At 39.0% G+C, this 18,399-nt stretch overlaps 2 protein-coding genes across 4 annotated transcripts in view; both read right to left on the minus strand.

The window, feature by feature from the left end:
• Nucleotides 1-18,399, minus strand: part of LOC138852929 (sorbitol dehydrogenase-like) — a 614,649-nt gene that overhangs the window by 446,959 nt on the left and 149,291 nt on the right. The gene's annotated exons all lie outside the window — the stretch shown is intronic.
• Nucleotides 1-18,399, minus strand: part of LOC128688114 (mitogen-activated protein kinase 14) — a 214,308-nt gene that overhangs the window by 43,854 nt on the left and 152,055 nt on the right. The window contains exon 7 of one of the 3 annotated variants that reach the window (XM_070086604.1): nucleotides 14,315-14,394. The exons of the other annotated variants lie outside the window; for them this stretch is intronic. Within the exon in view, the coding sequence (XP_069942705.1) occupies nucleotides 14,315-14,394 (80 nt within the window). The remainder of the gene's footprint in view (nucleotides 1-14,314; nucleotides 14,395-18,399) is intronic. 3 annotated transcript variants of the gene reach the window in all.

Raw genomic sequence — 18,399 nt, forward strand, 5'->3', positions numbered from 1 at the left:
AAGATAGAAATGTTAAAAGCAGGTGGGGATATAGTTTTGGAGTGGTTGGTGCAATTATTTAATAAATGTATGGAAGAGGGTAAGGTACCTAGGGATTGGCAGAGAGCGTGCATAGTTCCTTTGTATAAAGGCAAAGGGGACAAAAGAGAGTGCAAAAATTATAGGGGGATAAGTCTGTTGAGTATACCTGGTAAAGTGTATGGTAGAGTTATTATTGAAAGAATTAAGAGTAAGACGGAGAATAGGATAGCAGATGAAAAAGGAGGCTTTAGGAAAGGTAGGGGGTGTGTGGACCAGGTGTTTACAGTGAAACATATAAGTGAACAGTATTTAGATAAGGCTAAAGAGGTCTTTGTGGCATTTATGGATTTGGAAAAGGCGTATGACAGGGTGGATAGGGGGGCAATGTGGCAGATGTTGCAGGTGTATGGTGTAGGAGGAAGGTTACTGAAAGCAGTGAAGAGTTTTTACGAGGATAGTGAGGCTCAAGTTAGAGTATGTAGGAAAGAGGGAAATTATTTCCCAGTAAAAGTAGGCCTTAGACAAGGATGTGTGATGTCACCATGGTTGTTTAATATATTTATAGATGGGGTTGTAAGAGAAGTAAATGCGAGGGTCTTGGTAAGAGGTGTGGAGTTAAAAGATAAAGAATCATACATAAAGTGGGAGTTGTCACAGTTGCTCTTTGCTGATGACACTGTGCTCTTGGGAGATTCTGAAGAGAAGTTGCAGAGATTGGTGGATGAATTTGGTAGGGTGTGCAAAATAAGAAAATTAGAAGTGAATACAGGAAAGAGTAAGGTTATGAGGATAACAAAAAGATTAGGTGATGAAAGATTAGATATCAGATTGGAGGGAGAGAGTATGGAGGAGGTGAATGTATTCAGATATTTGGGAGTGGACGTGTCAGCGGATGGGTCTATGAAAGATGAGGTGAATCATAGAATTGATGAGGGGAAAAGGGTGAGTGGTGCACTTAGGAGTCTGTGGAGACAAAGAACTTTGTCCTAGGAGGCAAAGAGGGGAATGTATGAGAGTATAGTTTTACCAACGCTCTTATATGGGTGTGAAGCATGGGTGATGAATGTTGCAGCGAGGAGAAGGCTGGAGGCAGTGGAGATGTCATGTCTGAGGGCAATGTGTGGTGTGAATATAATGCAGAGAATTCGTAGTTTGGAAGTTAGGAGGAGGTGCGGGATTACCAAAACTGTTGTCCAGATGGCTGAGGAAGGGTTGTTGAGGTGGTTTGGACATGTAGAGAGAATGGAGCAAAACAGAGTGACTTTAAGAGTGTATCAGTCTGTAGTGGAAGGAAGGCGGGGTAGGGGTCGGCCTAGGAAAGGTTGGAGGGAGGGGGTAAAGAAGGTTTTGTGTGCGAGGGGCTTGGACTTCCAGCAGGCATGCGTGAGCGTGTTTGATAGGAGTGAATGGAGACAAATGGTTTTTAATACTTGACGTGCTGTTGGAGTGTGAGCAAAGTAACATTTATGAAGGGGTTCAGGGAAACCGGCAGGCCGGACTTGAGTCCTGGAGATGGGAAGTACAGTGCCTGCACTCTGAAGGAGGGGTGTTAATGTTGCAGTTTAAAAACTGTAGTGTAAAGCACCCTTCTGGCAAGACAGTGATGGAGTAAATGATGGTGAAAGTTTTTCTTTTTCGGGCCACCCTGCCTTGGTGGGAATCGGCCAGTGTGATAATAAAAAAATAAAATAAAACATTGCTCTTAGACACAAGATCTTCACTGCCTCCGGCTGCTTCCTCACTGCAGCATTTACAACCCATGCTTCACACCCATACAAGAGTGTTGGTACCACTATACTCTTGTACATTCCCATCTTTGCCTCCATGAATAACGTTCTTTGTCTTCACAGATACTTCAATGCACGACTCACCTTTTTTCCTTCATCAATTCTATAGTTTACCTTGTTCTTCATAAACTCATCCGCTGACAAGTCAACTCCCAAACATCTGAAAACATTCACTTCTTCCATACTCCCTCCCTCTAATGTGATACCCAATTTTTCATTATCTAAATTGTTTGACACCTTCATCACCTTACTCTTATCTATATTCACTTTCAATTTTCTACCTTTACACACCCTCCCAAACTCGTCCACTAACCTTCGCAATTTTTTCTTTAGAATCCCCCAAAAGCACAGTATCATCAGCAAAAAGTAACTGTGTCAACTCCTATTTTGTATTTGATTCCCCATAATTTAATCTCACCCCATCTATAAATATCTTAAACAACCATAGTGACATTACACATCCCTAAGACCTACTTTTACTGGGAAGTAATCTCCCTCTCTCCTACACACCCTAACATGAGCCTCACTATCCTCATAAAAACTCTTTAGAGCATTTAGTACCTTACTACATATTCCATACACTTGCAGCATTTGCCACATTGCTCCCCCTATCCACTCTTTCACATGCTTTCCTAAATCCATAAATGCAATGAAAACTTCCCTACCTTTACATACTGTTCACATATATGCTTCAATGTAAACACCTGATCTACACATCCCCTACCCACTCTAAAGCCTCTTTGCTCATCTGCAATCCTACTCTCTGTTTTACCTCTAATTCTTTCAATAACCCTACCATACACATTACTTGGTATACTCAGTAAACTTACTCCCCTATCAATTTTTACAATCTCTTTTGTTCCCTTTCCCTTTATGTAAAGGAATTATACACAATCTCTGCCAATCCCTAGGTACCTTCCCTTCTTTCATACATTTATTAAACAAATATACCAACTACTCCAACACTATATCTCCCCATGCTTTTAACATTTCTGTCATGATCCCATCAGTTCCAACTGCTTTACCCCCCTTCATTCTACATAATGCCTCATGCACCTCCCCCACACTCACATCCTGCTCTTCTAAAAGATGTTATACCTCCCTGGCCAGAGATGAAATTACTGCCTCCCTTTCTTCATCGACATTTAAGAGTTCCTCAAAATATTCCTGCCATATACCTAATACCTCCAGCTCCCTGTCTGCTAACTCCCCTACTCTGTTTTTAACTGACAAATCCATTCATTCCCCAGGCTTTCATAACTTGTTTATCTCACTCCAAATTTTTTTTCTTGTTCTCAGCAAAATTTCTTGATAGTGCCTCTCCCACTCTATCATTTGTTCTCCTTTTGCACTCTCTCACCACTCTTCACCTTTCTTTTACTCTCCATATACTCTGCTCTTCTTATATCACTTCTGCTTTGTAAAAACCTCTCATAATAATCTTAATTTTTTTTACTACAAGTACATGTACATGGTATGCAGGCCTAGGTGACATCAACGACATATTACTATACAGAAAGCCCCTCATTATGCTGAGCATTTAGGGCAAATTAGGCCAGTTTTTGTCCCAAGATGCGACTCACATTAGTCGACTAACACCCAGGTACCCATTTTAAACTGATGGGTGAACAAGAACAGGGACAGCAGGTGTCTTATGGAAACACATCCCTAATATTTTCCAGCCGTACCAGAGGAGATTTGATCTCCAGACCTCAGAGTGTGAGTCAAGTGCGCTAGCGATCGAGCTACGGGACACCTTAAAAGCTACCTTTTTCTCTTTTATCGCACCCTGTACCTCATCATTCCACCAATCACTCCTCTTTCCTCCTGCACCCACCCTCCTATAGCCACAAACTTCTGCCCCACATTCTAATACTGCATTTTTCAAACTATCCCATCCCACTTCAACCACCCCACTACCCATACTTGCACTATCCCACCTTTCTGCTCAAAACTGCTTATATCTCACCCTAACTTCCTCCTCCCTTAGTATATAAAATTTCACCTCTCCCTTACTTACTGCTGCCATTTTTCCTTTTGTCCCATCTACCTCTTACTGTAACTGGCTACAACTAGATAATGAGCTGATATATCTGTTGCCCCTCCATAAACATGTACATCCTGAAGCCTACCCATGACATTTTATATGTAATTTATTTCTAATGGTCTCAACATATTCTATTCACACAAGACATGAGCAATAAATTATGATAATATGAAGAGAGCATTGTACATACAGTACTTGATTTTTTCCCAAGTTACTATTAGCCATGTGGTGAATACTTCGAGTTTACAAAGCTAGGGAGTGAGCTGTATGAGTTGTGTATTTAGTTCACTGCCAAAACATGCCAGGATTGTTAAGTTCTTTAATTATGAAAATTTAACAAAAACAATCAAAAGCTATTACTCTGATTCAAACGAAGATTCATATTCAGTATTCGTCATATAATAGCTCTCAGATTCCAAGCAACCAGGACGGTCTTGAATGCCATAAATTGTCTTCAGTTTTCGATATCATGGCAGCAATACTGCCATGATATGGCAGTATTGCTGCCAGAGTTCACTCCATGTACTTTATCAGACCCAGATTTCAATGTTGTTCATTGACACCATGACATTATTTAGTAGGATTTAAAAGTTATTTGTTTCAATCATGCATGCCAATGTCAGCCCTTCAACATCTTTTTTCACCTCTGTCATGTAGTGCTGGATGATCCTTACAGATTTGGAAATGAGTTGAGTTATAATCATAACTCAACTTTGTGCAATGCAGTGGGACATTCAAAATATCCTGAATAATCACAGCACTAGTGCAGCAATGATACAAAAAATGGAAAATACACATGAATTTCTTTAAAGTTACAGTACATGTTATGAAACGTACAAACACACACAAATAATAACAAAATAATGAGTGCCTCAAGAGAGGTATGATACAGTGAGGCAGGATACATCAGATCCATCTTCCAGATACAATAATTTATGCTGTTTCCATAGCAGGCAAAAAAAAAAAAAAAAAAAATTAGAGCATTAGGAGTAAATTAAAGCAATAAGGGTAAGTAATAATGTGTCTAATAAATACCACAACACCATAAATTGATGAAAATCAATACAGTCTATGGAGGCAATCAAATTATTATTATAAATAAATAACGCACTAAACCGACATGGGTTATGCAGCACTGCATGGCAGAAAATAGTGCCGGGGCTATAAACAGCTAGGTGGAGAGGGGATCAGAAGTGAGGGAAGAAAAGTTCTAGAAGGAACGCTAGGGTTTGTGTGTCAAAGTTTGTATAGTAAAGCAGTTGCTGACAAAAAGTAAAAAAGTGATCGTAAGTCAAAGGCACGGCTGTCTGCAAGAAGGGAAGATAAGGTAAGAACAGTAGGGCAGCGGCATCAGTGGAGGTAAATCAGGCGAGCTTGCTGGTAAACTGGACAATCCACAAGAAAGTGAAGAACCGAAATAGGGACCTGACAAACCTCACAGAGAGGACTAGGGTGTCATTCCATGAGATGCCCATGGGTAAGGCGAGTATGGCCGATGCGGAGATGGGAGAGTGCAGTCTCCCAAGAATGGCAACGGTGGTAAGAAGATGGCCACAAACCTAAAAGTGGTTTAATAGAGTGCAGTTTGTTATGGTGCATGTCCGGCCACTGCTGTTGCTAACGGTCATAAAGACTGGCAGAGATGACTGTAAAATAATCCCTGAATGGAATACCTCTATAGAAAACTGGAAGATTATGTACCGCTGACTGCACAGCAGCATCTACCTGTTCATTGCCCTGCACATCAACATGTCCAGGGACTCAACAGAAAATGACGTCTTTGTTTTTTGCTAGCCACACAGCGCAACCAAAGTTGAATATAGTGGAACCCCGAGTTTTGTCCTGAATCCGTTCCAGGAACTAGGACTAAAGCCGATTCGTCCTAAAGTTGAAGCAATATTTCCCATAAGAAATAATGTAAATCCAATTAATCCGTTCCTGCTGTCAGGAGGCATGACAAAATACTACTACTTCAATATGACGCTATCATCAACTCTACGGCTTATTTATCTACAGTGGACCCTCGACCAATGATGGCATCGTCTAATGTTAAATCCGACTAGCGATACATTTTAATGCAAAAATTTTTGCCTCGACTAGCGCTAAAAAACTCAACCAACACAATTCGTTCCGTCTGAGATGCGTCCACTTGTGGCCAGTGTTTACAAGCCAACCAGCCACCGCGGTCCCATCCAAACATACAATCGGAACATTTCATATTATCACAGCATTTTTAGTGATTGCACCTGCAAAATAAGTCACCATGGGCCCCAAGAAAGCTTCTAGTGCCAACCCTACAGCAAAAAGGGTGAGAATTACTATGGATATGAAGAAAGAGATCATTGCTAAGTATGAAAGTGGAGTGTGTGTCTCCGAGCTGGCCAGGTTGTACACAAAACTCCAATCAACCATCGCTACTATTGTGGCCAAGAAAACGGCAATCAAGGAAGCTGTTCTTGCTAAAGGTGCAACTATGTTTTCGAAACTGAGATCGCAAGTGAAAGAAGATGTTGAGAGACTGTTACTGGTGTGGATAAACGAAAAACAGATAGCAGGAGATAGCATCTCTCAAGCGATCATATGTGAAAAGGCTAGGAAGTTGCATAAGGATTTAATTAGAAAAAATGCCTGCAACTAGTGGTGATGTGAGTGGATTTAAGGCCAGCAAAGGTTGGTTTGAGAGATTTAAGAATCGTAGTGGCATACATAGTGTGATAAGGCATGGTGAGGCTGCCAGTTTGGACCAAAAAGCAGCTGAAAAATATGTGCAGGAATTCAAGGAGTACATAGACAGTGAAGAATTGAAACCTGAACAAGTGTTTAATTGTGACACTGACAATGTTGTGAAACACTTTAGGAATGTCATAAAGGAATGGGAGGTACAGGCCTCTATGGACAGATATGTTGTGCAACAGAGGTCCAGTGACTCTCAAGCTGGTCCTAGTGGCATTAAAAGAAGGGAAGTAACCCCGGAAAAGGACTTGACATCTCAAGTCCTAATGGAAGGGGATTCCCCTTCTAAACACTAACACCATCCACAGTCTCCCCTCCTCCCATCCCATCAATCATCACCAGATCTTCAATAAAGGTAAGTGTCATGTAATTGTACATGTCTTCTTCAGTTTGTGTGTATTAAAATTAATATTTCATGTGGTAAAAATTTTTTTTTAATACTTTTGGGTGTCTTGCACGGATTAATTTGATTTCCATTATTTCTTATGGGGAAAATTAACTCGACTAACGATAATTTCAATTAACGATGAGCTCTCAGGAACGGACTAATATCATTGGTCGAGGGTCCACTGTATTACAATTCATCTAATATGACATAAACAATATAAATAACATAAAAATCGGATATACACTCTAGAATGAATAAAATATGTATGCCATTACGTATGTGGCGGCAGGGGAGGACGGTGGTTCCTCCTTCAGACGTCAGGAGTTTATTTCGTTTTGTCTTTTTCCTATTGCTTAATTGCTACACTCTTAATGCTACTCTTAGTGCTACAATTTGTCACTGTGCGCCTGTGCTGGCGTGTAGGAACACATTAAAATCACTACGACTGTGTTATTAGTCTTGAAGATGCCATATTAATAATGATAATAATAACACAATAATAACAAAAATATGAGATTTTTTCTAGTCGGCTTAACGGAGTGAACATAAACCATTCGTGTCCGAACTGCAACAACAACAACAACTGGTTTGTTTACAAAACTCAGCAGAACCTTCAACACTCTTATGTACTCATGTACTCATCTTATTTACTCACCTCTCACTCTACATTAAGACTACAAATATTTTAAGGTAAGTAATTGTGGGCGAGGGGCTTGGACTTCCAGCAAGCGTGCATGAGCGTGTTAAATAGGAGTGAATGGAGACGAATGATACTTGGGACCTGACGATCTGTTGGAGTGTGAGCAGGGTAATATTTAGTGAAGGGATTCAGGGAAACTGGTTATTTTCATATAGTCGGACTTGAGTCCTGGAAATGGGAAGTACAATGCCTGCACTTTAAAGGAGTGGTTTGGGATATTGGCAGTTTGGAGGGATATGCTGTTTATCTTTATACGTATAGGAGGGCCCCGCTTTACGGCGTTCCGCTAATACGGACATTTCAAATTATGACCAAAACTCGCTATACGGCTCCCCCCACCTGTCTTTCTAATACGGTCACAGCGGCCCACCGAGTTTGTTTACATTCTCCCTGAGCACATCTCCTTATTATGTCTGGAAACTTTCCAAAATTTCAAGTGTTTTAAAGTTATTGTATATTTTATATGTATTGTACTTGATAATTAAACTTGTGTACACCTGTACCTAAATAAACTTACACACTGTGCTGGCATGTAGGTACACATTAAAATCACTAAGAGTCTCTCTACTCTTGATGCAATAATAATAATAATAATAATAATAATAGTAATAATAATAATCTCTTGGGCGCATTAATGTCGCATATTACGTTAATATAGACATTTCCCTTAATCTATCTATGATATTTTTTTCAAAATTATATAAGAAACACATTATGTAACACACAAACATGATACTTGCACCCACAGTATAAAAATTTATACAAATATATATGAGATGTTTACCAAACGGTTTGTAGAAGTGTCGGAAGAATTACGTTTTCTCTAGCCCGTCACCTGTTACTAGGGATAACTGTAGAAAAATATTCCTTTCGTATGCCTTCACTTTATAGCTATAATTCTGTACTAACTTGTACACAGTGTAAGAGTATTTGTTTCGTGATTTAATTATTATAATAATAATAAAAATATTATAAGGTAAAAGTTTCACAAACTCTTACAAATGTACATGAATGAACTAAAACTGGACACGTATTAATACCGTCTATTTCGCCTGACCGAGTGATCGTCCACAACCTGTTCAGTTTGTTTGTTTATGCTGTCTGAGCTCGGTGTATCATTAAATGTTGTATATTACGTTAATATACACATTTTCATTAATCCATCCGTGATATTTTTTTCAAAATTATATAATAAACACGATACATAACATAAATACATAACAACATATGTGTAGAGAACCTAGGATAACCCAAAAAAGTCAGAGTGACTTACTTCCATTGCCTTCACTCAGAGCATCATTTCTTCTCAAAATGATGTTACATGAGAATGGGAGTGTTCTTCTTTATTTATTCTACCGTATCAATGTAAAGACAACCTGTACACAATGTAACTTGTACACAAACCAGACGTGTACACTGTTTACAAAACTTACCTTCGCCTGGTTTGTTTACATAACTCTGCGCCTGTCCTCTCTCATGCACTCATTCTTTCTCTCTGGTATGGTAGCCTGGCTGACTACCATACATACCACACTTGATTTTTTACAATAAATACTACTCATCTCACCCTATATTTTAAGGTAAGTAATGAGTGAACTGTATATACATTTTATCGCTCTGGGATGCTTAAATATCATAGAATAGTATGTGTGGGTGGGTTGGCCTGGTATGGTAGCCTGGCTGACTACCATACATACCACACTTGACATTTTACAATAAATACTACTCATCTCACCCTATATTTTAAGGTAAGTAATGAGTGAACTGTATATACATTTTATCGCTCTGGGATGCTTAAATATCATAGAATAGTATGTGTGGGTGGGGTGGCCTGGTATGGTAGCCTGGCTGACTACCATACATACCACACTTGATTTCTTACAATAAATACTACTTGTCTCACCCTAGATTAAGACTATAAATATTTTAAGGTAAGTAATGAGTGCACTATGTGTGTATTGTACTTTTTTATTGTTTTTTGATGCCTGGTTCTATTGCTAACATAATATATGTTAGTGTAAACTTGTTATCTAGTGTTTGTATGCATTTGTAAGTGGAAAAAAAGGGTGTTCCACTTTACGGCGGTTTCCGCTTTATGGCGGTAGCCTGGAACCTAACCCGCCGTATAAGTGGGGCCCTCCTGTATATGCTTCTAAACTGTTGTATTCTGGGCACCTCTGCAAAAGCAGTGATAATGTGTGAGTGTGGTGAAAGTGTTGAATGATGATGAAAGTATTTTCTTTTTGGGGATTTTCTTTCTTTTTTGGGTCACCCTGCCTCGGTGGGAGACGACCGACTTGTTGAAAAAAAAAAGAAAAAGTAATGAGTGTACTGTATATGCTATTTTATCGCTCTAGGGCACTTTAAAGGCCTAGTATATAATGTGTGAGTGGGATAGCCAGATGGGGGTTACATACCTACCACACTCTGATACCTACCTACCTTACTATTCACCTTGCACCCTATATTAAGACCATTAAGACTACATATATTTTAAGGTAAGTAATGAGTGTACTGTATATGCATTTTATTGTTCTACGGCACTTTAAATGCTTAGTATACAATGTAATGTTCACTTGAGGAGAAACAAAGCCAGACTGACTCATGATGGCTGCGTGGGTAGGGGCGCAGGCACGGGCAGGTGGACAGATCTGGTACGTGGGATGAAACACAAGGCACAGTGTGAAAGTCAGGACAAATTTTAGCCGATAAGATGGTTCTAAACTCGAAGCGTACGATACTCAGGGCGGACAAAACTCGGGGTTCCATTGTATGAAGGACCAATGGATGAAGGGAATCAAACTGTTTAATGGCCTGTAAAGCACTGAGGGAATCTGAAATGATCACAAATGTTGAAGAAGACATATATGTAATATGGAGAAGCCCTATGAGGATGGCATACAACTCGGTGGTAAAAATACTAGCCGAGTCTAACAAATGACCCCGGACAACATCATTAGGGAACACTGCCGCAAACCCAACACCGTCAGAAGATTTAGAACCATCTGTATAAACAGTGATGACATGAGCATGCGAATAGAAGTGATCAAGAAAAAGAGAGCGAGAAGCAGCCATAAGTAGGAGAGCTTTGGCGCATGGCAGTAGGGAACCTCCCAAGGGGGAAGGGAAAAGGCAGATGCTACATGAACGTACAAGGGAGGCCACTGGAGAGAAGACCAGAGTGAAGATGAAGAGCAAATGGTCAGTGTAAGCAGGGGTGCCGAACAAATAACAGGCTCCTACTAACATCTGAGGCCAACCTATATATAGAAGGAACACGAAGGTCATGAAAGTGGACAAAGTAACAAAGGCAATGAGCATCACGACAACTGGCTAAGGAAGGGTCATTCACGTCAGCAAAGAGCCTTTCAACAGGGGATGAACAAAATGCACCAAGGCATAAACGTAGACTCTTATGATGAAGGGGATCTAACTTAGAAAGAGTTATAGAAGCTGGAGAATAGACTTGGTCACAATAATCCAGCTTGTACAAGGCTAGGGTGGAATGCAAATGGAAGAGAATCTGGCGATCTGCTCCCCATGAATGATGTGCAAGAATTTTAAGGAGATTCAGGCGACCATGTCAAGATACTTTCAAAGAGGAAATGTAATGTTTCCATGTCAACCAGTGATCAAATAGAAGGCCATGAAACTTGATCGTATTACACTGGGATATGTGAGCCGTGTATATGCAATGGAATATCTGGAAGAGGATGTCTAGTGAAGGTAATGAAATAGCTTTTTGCACTAGAAAATTTCAAGCTATGAGAAATGGCCCAATGGGAAACACTGTCAATCACATCCTGAAGGGAGGCCACTACCAGTTGACAGTCAGCGCCTGCTTAAGCTATAGCAAAGTCATCCACATAGTGACGGCCAAACATGCAATGGAAGAACAGAAGGTAGGACATTTATAGCCAAGAGAAAAAGGGTAGTGCTAAGGAAACAACCCTGTGGGACTCCCTCGGCCTGAACAAAGTCTGAGGAGAGCGAGGCGCCAATGTGGACACGAAAATGTCTTTCAGTTAAGAAAGCAGCAAGGAAAGTCGGTAGATTATCACGGAGGCCTAAGGAGTGGGCCTGGGTTAAGATGTTATACCTCCAGGTGGTGTCATATGCCTTCTCGAGATCAAAAAAGACTGCTAGGACAGAGTGGTTATTAGCAAAGGCATTTCGCACATACGTATCTAATTGGAGAAAGGCGTCCAAAGTAGAGTGGCCCCTGCGAAAGCCATATTGGTGAGGAGAAAGACTATTTTGAGTCTCCAAATACCATATCAGACGTCTATTCACCAATCGTTCCATCACCTTGCAGACTACACTGGTCAGAGCAATGGGACGATAGTGAGAGATATCAAGCCCCGAAGTGCCTGGTTTGTGAAATGGTAGTACAATGGCAGATTTCCATTGATGAGGGAGACCCCCCTCACTTCCAAACAAGATTGAAAAGATGTAAAAGGACTGTAAGGGCTGTAGAATACAGATGCTGTAGCATACAGATATGAATATCATTGGGCCCAAATGCTGATAACCGACAAACAAAGTGTGGACTCTAGCTCTAAAAGAGTAAAAGGTATGGCTCCATCCCATTAGAAGAGAAATCCAAGGGCGACTGCTCCCTGGCAAACTTAGAAGCGAGAAACGAGGGGCAGAGGTGAAGCCCTTGGGGGAGACAGACAAAATAGTTCCTGATTTCCGTGGCAACTTCAAGAGGTTCCGCATCACTAACACAAGCAACCAGCAAAACAGGAGCTGGGTCCGGAGCGTACTTGCCACACAACTTCCGTACCTTCTTCCAAACCGCACACAAGAGGCAACTAAAAAAAAATTATAAAAAGGATACAATGACAGGTTTCCCTTCAATATACTATAACTGTTAATACTAGACAGAACTTTCAGAACAGAATGTTTTAGTGCTTAGTTTTGATTATTAGAATAGAATAGAAACAATGATTTGAGGTAAAAGGTATACAGGAAGAAAATTTTAAGAGTATAAAAAGTACAGTACATATAGAATAATAACGGAAGACTTAGGAAGAACAAGAATTAGTCAATGGGGAAGGAACAACAAAGACCAAGATGACAGGAATCAAAAGTAACGTGGAAGACACCATAATACCTTGACAAAGGTTGGAAAAAGATAGGTAAAAATCATTAAAATATATTTAAAATTAACTATATTCTGTATGTCTAATATGTCAATGTAATGTCACTCATGTGCAGTATATCTCCCTAAGTTTGAACCTGTTTTATAAAAGAATAAAAAAATATAGTCTCATACTGTAAGTACATAACTGTGCATTGTAATTTTAGAGAATGTAAACTGATGTACCCTATCTATCTGACACTTGACATAAATGAAGATGGTTTCACAAGCAAGATCTATGGTAATGTTATTTGTTAAAAATCCATAAAATGATCAAAACCAACATTGCTGTTATGAAGAACATTATGATCTCTTGTTTGGTAAATGCATAACTTCGGTAGAAACTTTATTCCACTTAATATCTCTTAATAACTTATAATTTTGACCATTACCAGCTGATTCACTGTGCCAATTTGAATTTCTTGTTTTAATTTATGCTAATCTTCTGTACTTTTACATTCCTATGGTTGATGTCGACCTTGCAGAACTAAATGACTCCTATGGATTCAACTTTCAGCTTAACACAGTATAAAATTATTAAAACAAATTTAAAGCTGATATAAATAGGTTCCAATTGAATGCCTGAACAATTAGAGAAAGAATACCGTACAAAAGTTGGTACAGTATTTGTAGTATACTACTTAAAATTACACTATGTCAATGTTCAATAGTAGTGAGTCCAGATAAAACAAACAGATTAACAAGATTTGAACATGCTCTTTGTTTATTTTATTTAACTTTGTATGCTGTTATAATGCCTATATCAATTTTACATTCAAAGAATACATATCAGCCACACGTATCATTTTGCCACACGACAGTTATTGACTTACATTTTAAATATTCTACTGGCATAGTACTGTCTAGAAAGAAAAAATTGCCTAATTATATTTAATCCTAGCAGAGTTGGAGAATGACTAAGCAGATAAATGGTAAGAAAAAGCATGTATAGCAGAAGGACATTTATTATAAGAAAATTTCACCTACAAGAGACTTTATCAAGCCTCTTGTATACGAAATGTCATAATAATAATAAAAATAATAAAAGATCTCCTTATGCCATAATGTCCATGTCCAACCAATTCCATCAGGGTCCAGATATGCAGGTGTAGACTCCTAGAGATCTATCTCCACTTAAAGTACATACTATACAGTACTGTATTTTGAAGAAAGACAGTGGAAAACAAGGTTTTCAAATAACTTTCAGACTACAAGGTCTTGGTCTTAAAAATTGCATTTCTTATAGCAAGGTTTCCTCTCGTCTGTAGTAGCTTATATTCAACTGGACAATATTTATGTACTTGAATATTTTAAACACTACAATGTAAAATAAAATTATTTAAATAATGTAGCACGATAAGCTGAATAAAGTTTTTACCTCCCATAATTAGCATAGACCTTTTCCCCTTATTACTGATGTTATTCCCTGGTTAATTCTTTCGTGAAAATCAGAAAACGATTATTTGAGACTACTTTACTACCGACTAGTTACCTCATCACTGGTGATTTTAGCGAGTGTTTCTTCATCAGGCGTTCCAGCGATGACAAGGATGCGCGTTAGTTGGTCAATGTCTGAGAAGCCAGGTTAAGGCTGCTACATTATGTGTTAGAAGGAGCAGAGCATCAGAATTAAAGGCACTGAAAAGCCAATTAGTGACCTCGACACATGTAAGCCTAACGAAAAAGACACCCTAAAAGCCACATTAGTAAAAACAAAAGAGATTGTAACATATACATACAGTACTATACTAAAAGTTAATTTTTCTTCACTAACATGTTGTAATAACTAGAATGACATCAGTATTAAAACAACAGACTAATTGGCCCTAGTTTTCTATATTATATTACTATGCAAGAAGGAGGATTGCCAAAAATGAGATTTTCCTCATTAAAATTTTATAAATTCCTTATTACAATCTTTATGATTCACTGCACTTTATACTGCACAAAACTGCCATTCCTCACCTCCAGCTTTTCATTTTTATTTATGTTCTATCTGATTAATGGGATATTAGTTTCTAGTACATTAAGAATAGGAAACCCTCATTCTTTTATGCAAATAATTTTTTCCATCTGCAAATAGCTCATAGTTCAGCCGCCACCAAGAGTTTCTTTGCCATTACCTAATAAACTGTTTGGCATATCTCTAGATTTCTACTTTGGAGCTTTTAATGAATACAGAATGAAATAGTCTGCAACACCACTTCATTTTATATTTTGGAAAAATTAAGAAATGCATTTAACAAATCTAGATTCAGTATTGGATTAACCCCTACTATAGCTGATACAGGAAACCAATAGAAGGTACAGTGGAACCCTGAGTTTCGGCCGCCCTGAGTATTGGCTGCTTCAAGTTTCGACTGCTTTTTTCAGCCAAATTCTGTCCCGTGTTTCGGCCATTATCCCAAGTTTCGGCCAGTGTACCAGACCTGTCCGCTTGTATGCGCTTGTGTGCCTCCCTGTGCAGGCGTCGTGAGCCAGTGTAGCATTGTTTATCCTTAAGTGAACATTACCCTGCATGCTCATCCTGCCAGCCAGCCAGTCAGGCAGCCAGGCAGCCAGGCATCCAGCCAGCCAGGCTGCCAGTCAACCAGGCATCCAGCCAGCCAGGCATCCAGCCAGCCAGGCATCCAGCCAGCCAGGCATCTAGCCAGCCAGGCATCCAGCCAGCCAGGCATCCAGCCAGCCAGGCAACCTGCCAGCCAGGCAGCTGAAAAATTTGTGCATGAATTTAAGGGGTAGGTAGAGACTGAAAAATTCAAATCCCAACAAGTGTTCAATTGTGACGAAACAGGCCTATTTTGAAAGAAAATGCCAAAGAGGACCTACATTACTCAGGAGGAAAAGACCCTGCCAGGACACAAGCCTATGAAAGACAGGCTAACTCTTTTGTTCTGTGGTGGCATCTTGTAGATGCCAGCAAGTCTCTTCAATAAAGGTAAGTAAATGTTATTTTAAATGTTTATTTAAATTTTAATTTATCTATTGTATACTATACATATATGTATTTATCTGTGTTGTGTGTATGTAAAACTATAGTTATTCTTTAAAAAATGCATTTTTTGTGGATAGTTTTGGGGGTCTGGAACAGATTAATTTTATTTACATTATTTCTTGTGGGAAATACTGCTTCGCCTATCGGCCGTTTCGAGTTTAGGCCTAGCTCCTGGAACGGATTACGGCCGAAACTCAGGGTTCCACTGTAATGACTCTGCATAAGAAACAAATATAAGTGAAAATAAGGAAGAATGGAATCAGTGACAGCAAAAGAAAAACAGAAAGTACAGGTACAGTCAGCTCTCTTATATAGTGAATTTTGTGGTAAATGGGACTGAAAAAGTTCTTCCAAAATGGAATAGAGCATACAATGAAAGCCTTCCACATGGTATTTAATTTTGAATGTTACTTCTCAACTGCAGTTACACAAAAAAAATATTATATAGAGTAGTTTATATGGACTGAAAAATTAGCATCCATACACAACAATACTTACCTTGAAGGGCAGATGTATGTAAAGAAAACAGCCATTTTTCCCTAGTCTACTTAACAAATCCTGTTCAATGACATGAACTTATAGCAATGTACAGATATTCCCTGACACCAAATAGCCTGGATGGTATTTGAAAAAATAAACAATATAACATTGCCTGTTGTTTATTCAAACCAGGTGAGCTGAAGACCTTGGTTAACTAAATTATTTTGCTGTAGTATTAACAAGAGGATTTACAGTAGCACTCTGAAACAATTCTTCCCACCCAATAATGATTACAGTAACAGACATTTGTTACTCTTGCAACTTCACAAAGGTACACTTACCAGGAAGCACTCTCTTTTCACTTGAGAAGAGCTATAGAACAAAACATCTGATCAGCTAAGTCTGCATAATTATAATGTACACTATACAAAAATATTAGACATAATATCTGCCTAATTCATGAATATTAAATATGCAGACTGATGTAATGAGATAAAAAAAATCACATTTTAGTCTGCCAAATTCTTATTACTGAGTAATAATAATATAATCAAACTTAAATGCTAAACCTGAAATGGTCATACAGCACTGCAGGGTGGGATGAGCTAAAGAAGGAATAAGAAAAGGTCAGGCAGGAGTGTCTACCTACCTGGAGGGTGTTCTGGGAGTCTAACACCCCTGCAGTCCAGTCCATGACCAGGCCTGTATTCAAAGGAGTATGGGTCTAAGGATTTCAAATGTTCCCAATATTTGAGGTGCTTGACTGTACATATTTACAAGTGCGGTGAAAGTTCTCAGTATATTCTCCAGATTTACAATTTCTCCTGCCTTGAAAGAAGCCATTAGTGTACAGCAGTATTCCAGCTTAGAGAACAAGCGACTTAAAGAGAATCATCATTGACTTGGCATCCCTTGTTTTGAAGGTTCTCATTATTCATCTTATCATTTTCCTAGCAGATGTGATAATGAGATTGTTGTGATCTTTGAAAGCAAGATCTTCTGACATTATCACTCCCAAGTCCTTCACATATGTTGCCTGCTCCATTGTGCAGTTGGAATTTGTTTTATAGTCCAATCTAGCTTTTATTTCCTCAAGTTTTCCATATTACATGTATGGAATCTGTTCCCTACCCTAGCCTTCATACCAGTAAACCAGACTCTTGTTACCGAAATAATCACAACACAAATTGCAATGATGAAAGAAAAGTAATTGAATCCGATATGATAGAAGCCATCCTAAATTTTTATGTCATAGAGAAAGTAGAGTCTTGACACCACTACAAGAGCATCAACAGGTACAATTCTTGAGAAGGCTGATGAAACAAGGTAATCAGGTCATGTGACTGTACTTCTGTTTTAATTATTATAATCAAATAAAGAGCTAAAGTGACAAGGGTCATGCAGGGCTGTGGGGCAGAAAATAGTGTCGGGACTGTAAACAGCTAGGTAGAGAGGGGATCAGAGGTGAGGAGAGAAAAGGGCTGGAAGGGACGCTAGGGGCTGTGTTAAAGTTCGTATAGTAAAGCAGTTGCTGACAAAAAGTCAAAATGTAATCGTAAGTCAAAGGCAGGGCCGTCTGCAAAAAGGGAAGAACGAAAATAGGGACCCGACAAATCTCAGAGAGGAATAGGGTGCCATTCTATGAGATACCCATGGGTAAGGCAAGTATGGCCTATATGGAGATGGGAGAGCACAGTTTCCCGAGTATGCCAACAGTGGTAAGAAGATGGACACAAACCCAAAAGCAGTTTAACCCTTTGACTGTCGCAAGCCTCTTTTTGAAACTGTCAATCTATGTCGAAAAATTTTTGGGAAAAAAAATATTTTTTCTTATGAAATGATAGAGAATCTTTTCCCGATGGTAATGACACCAAAAGTATGAAATTCAATCGAAAACTTACGGAATTACGCTCCCGCGAAGTTAGCGATCTCGGTGATATATACGCATTGGCGATTTTGCCAACTTTGAGCCCTATTTTCGGCCAATTCCATTGTTCCAGTCGACCAAACTTATAGCTATTTCTTTAGAACTCCATTTTTTCTATCAACTGAGTACAAGAAACTGCTCATTTACCGATTTCAACTACCCAATAAAGTGGTCA

The sequence above is a fragment of the Cherax quadricarinatus genome, chromosome 19, assembly GCF_038502225.1.
Source record: "Cherax quadricarinatus isolate ZL_2023a chromosome 19, ASM3850222v1, whole genome shotgun sequence".
Classification (NCBI taxonomy): domain Eukaryota; kingdom Metazoa; phylum Arthropoda; class Malacostraca; order Decapoda; family Parastacidae; genus Cherax; species Cherax quadricarinatus.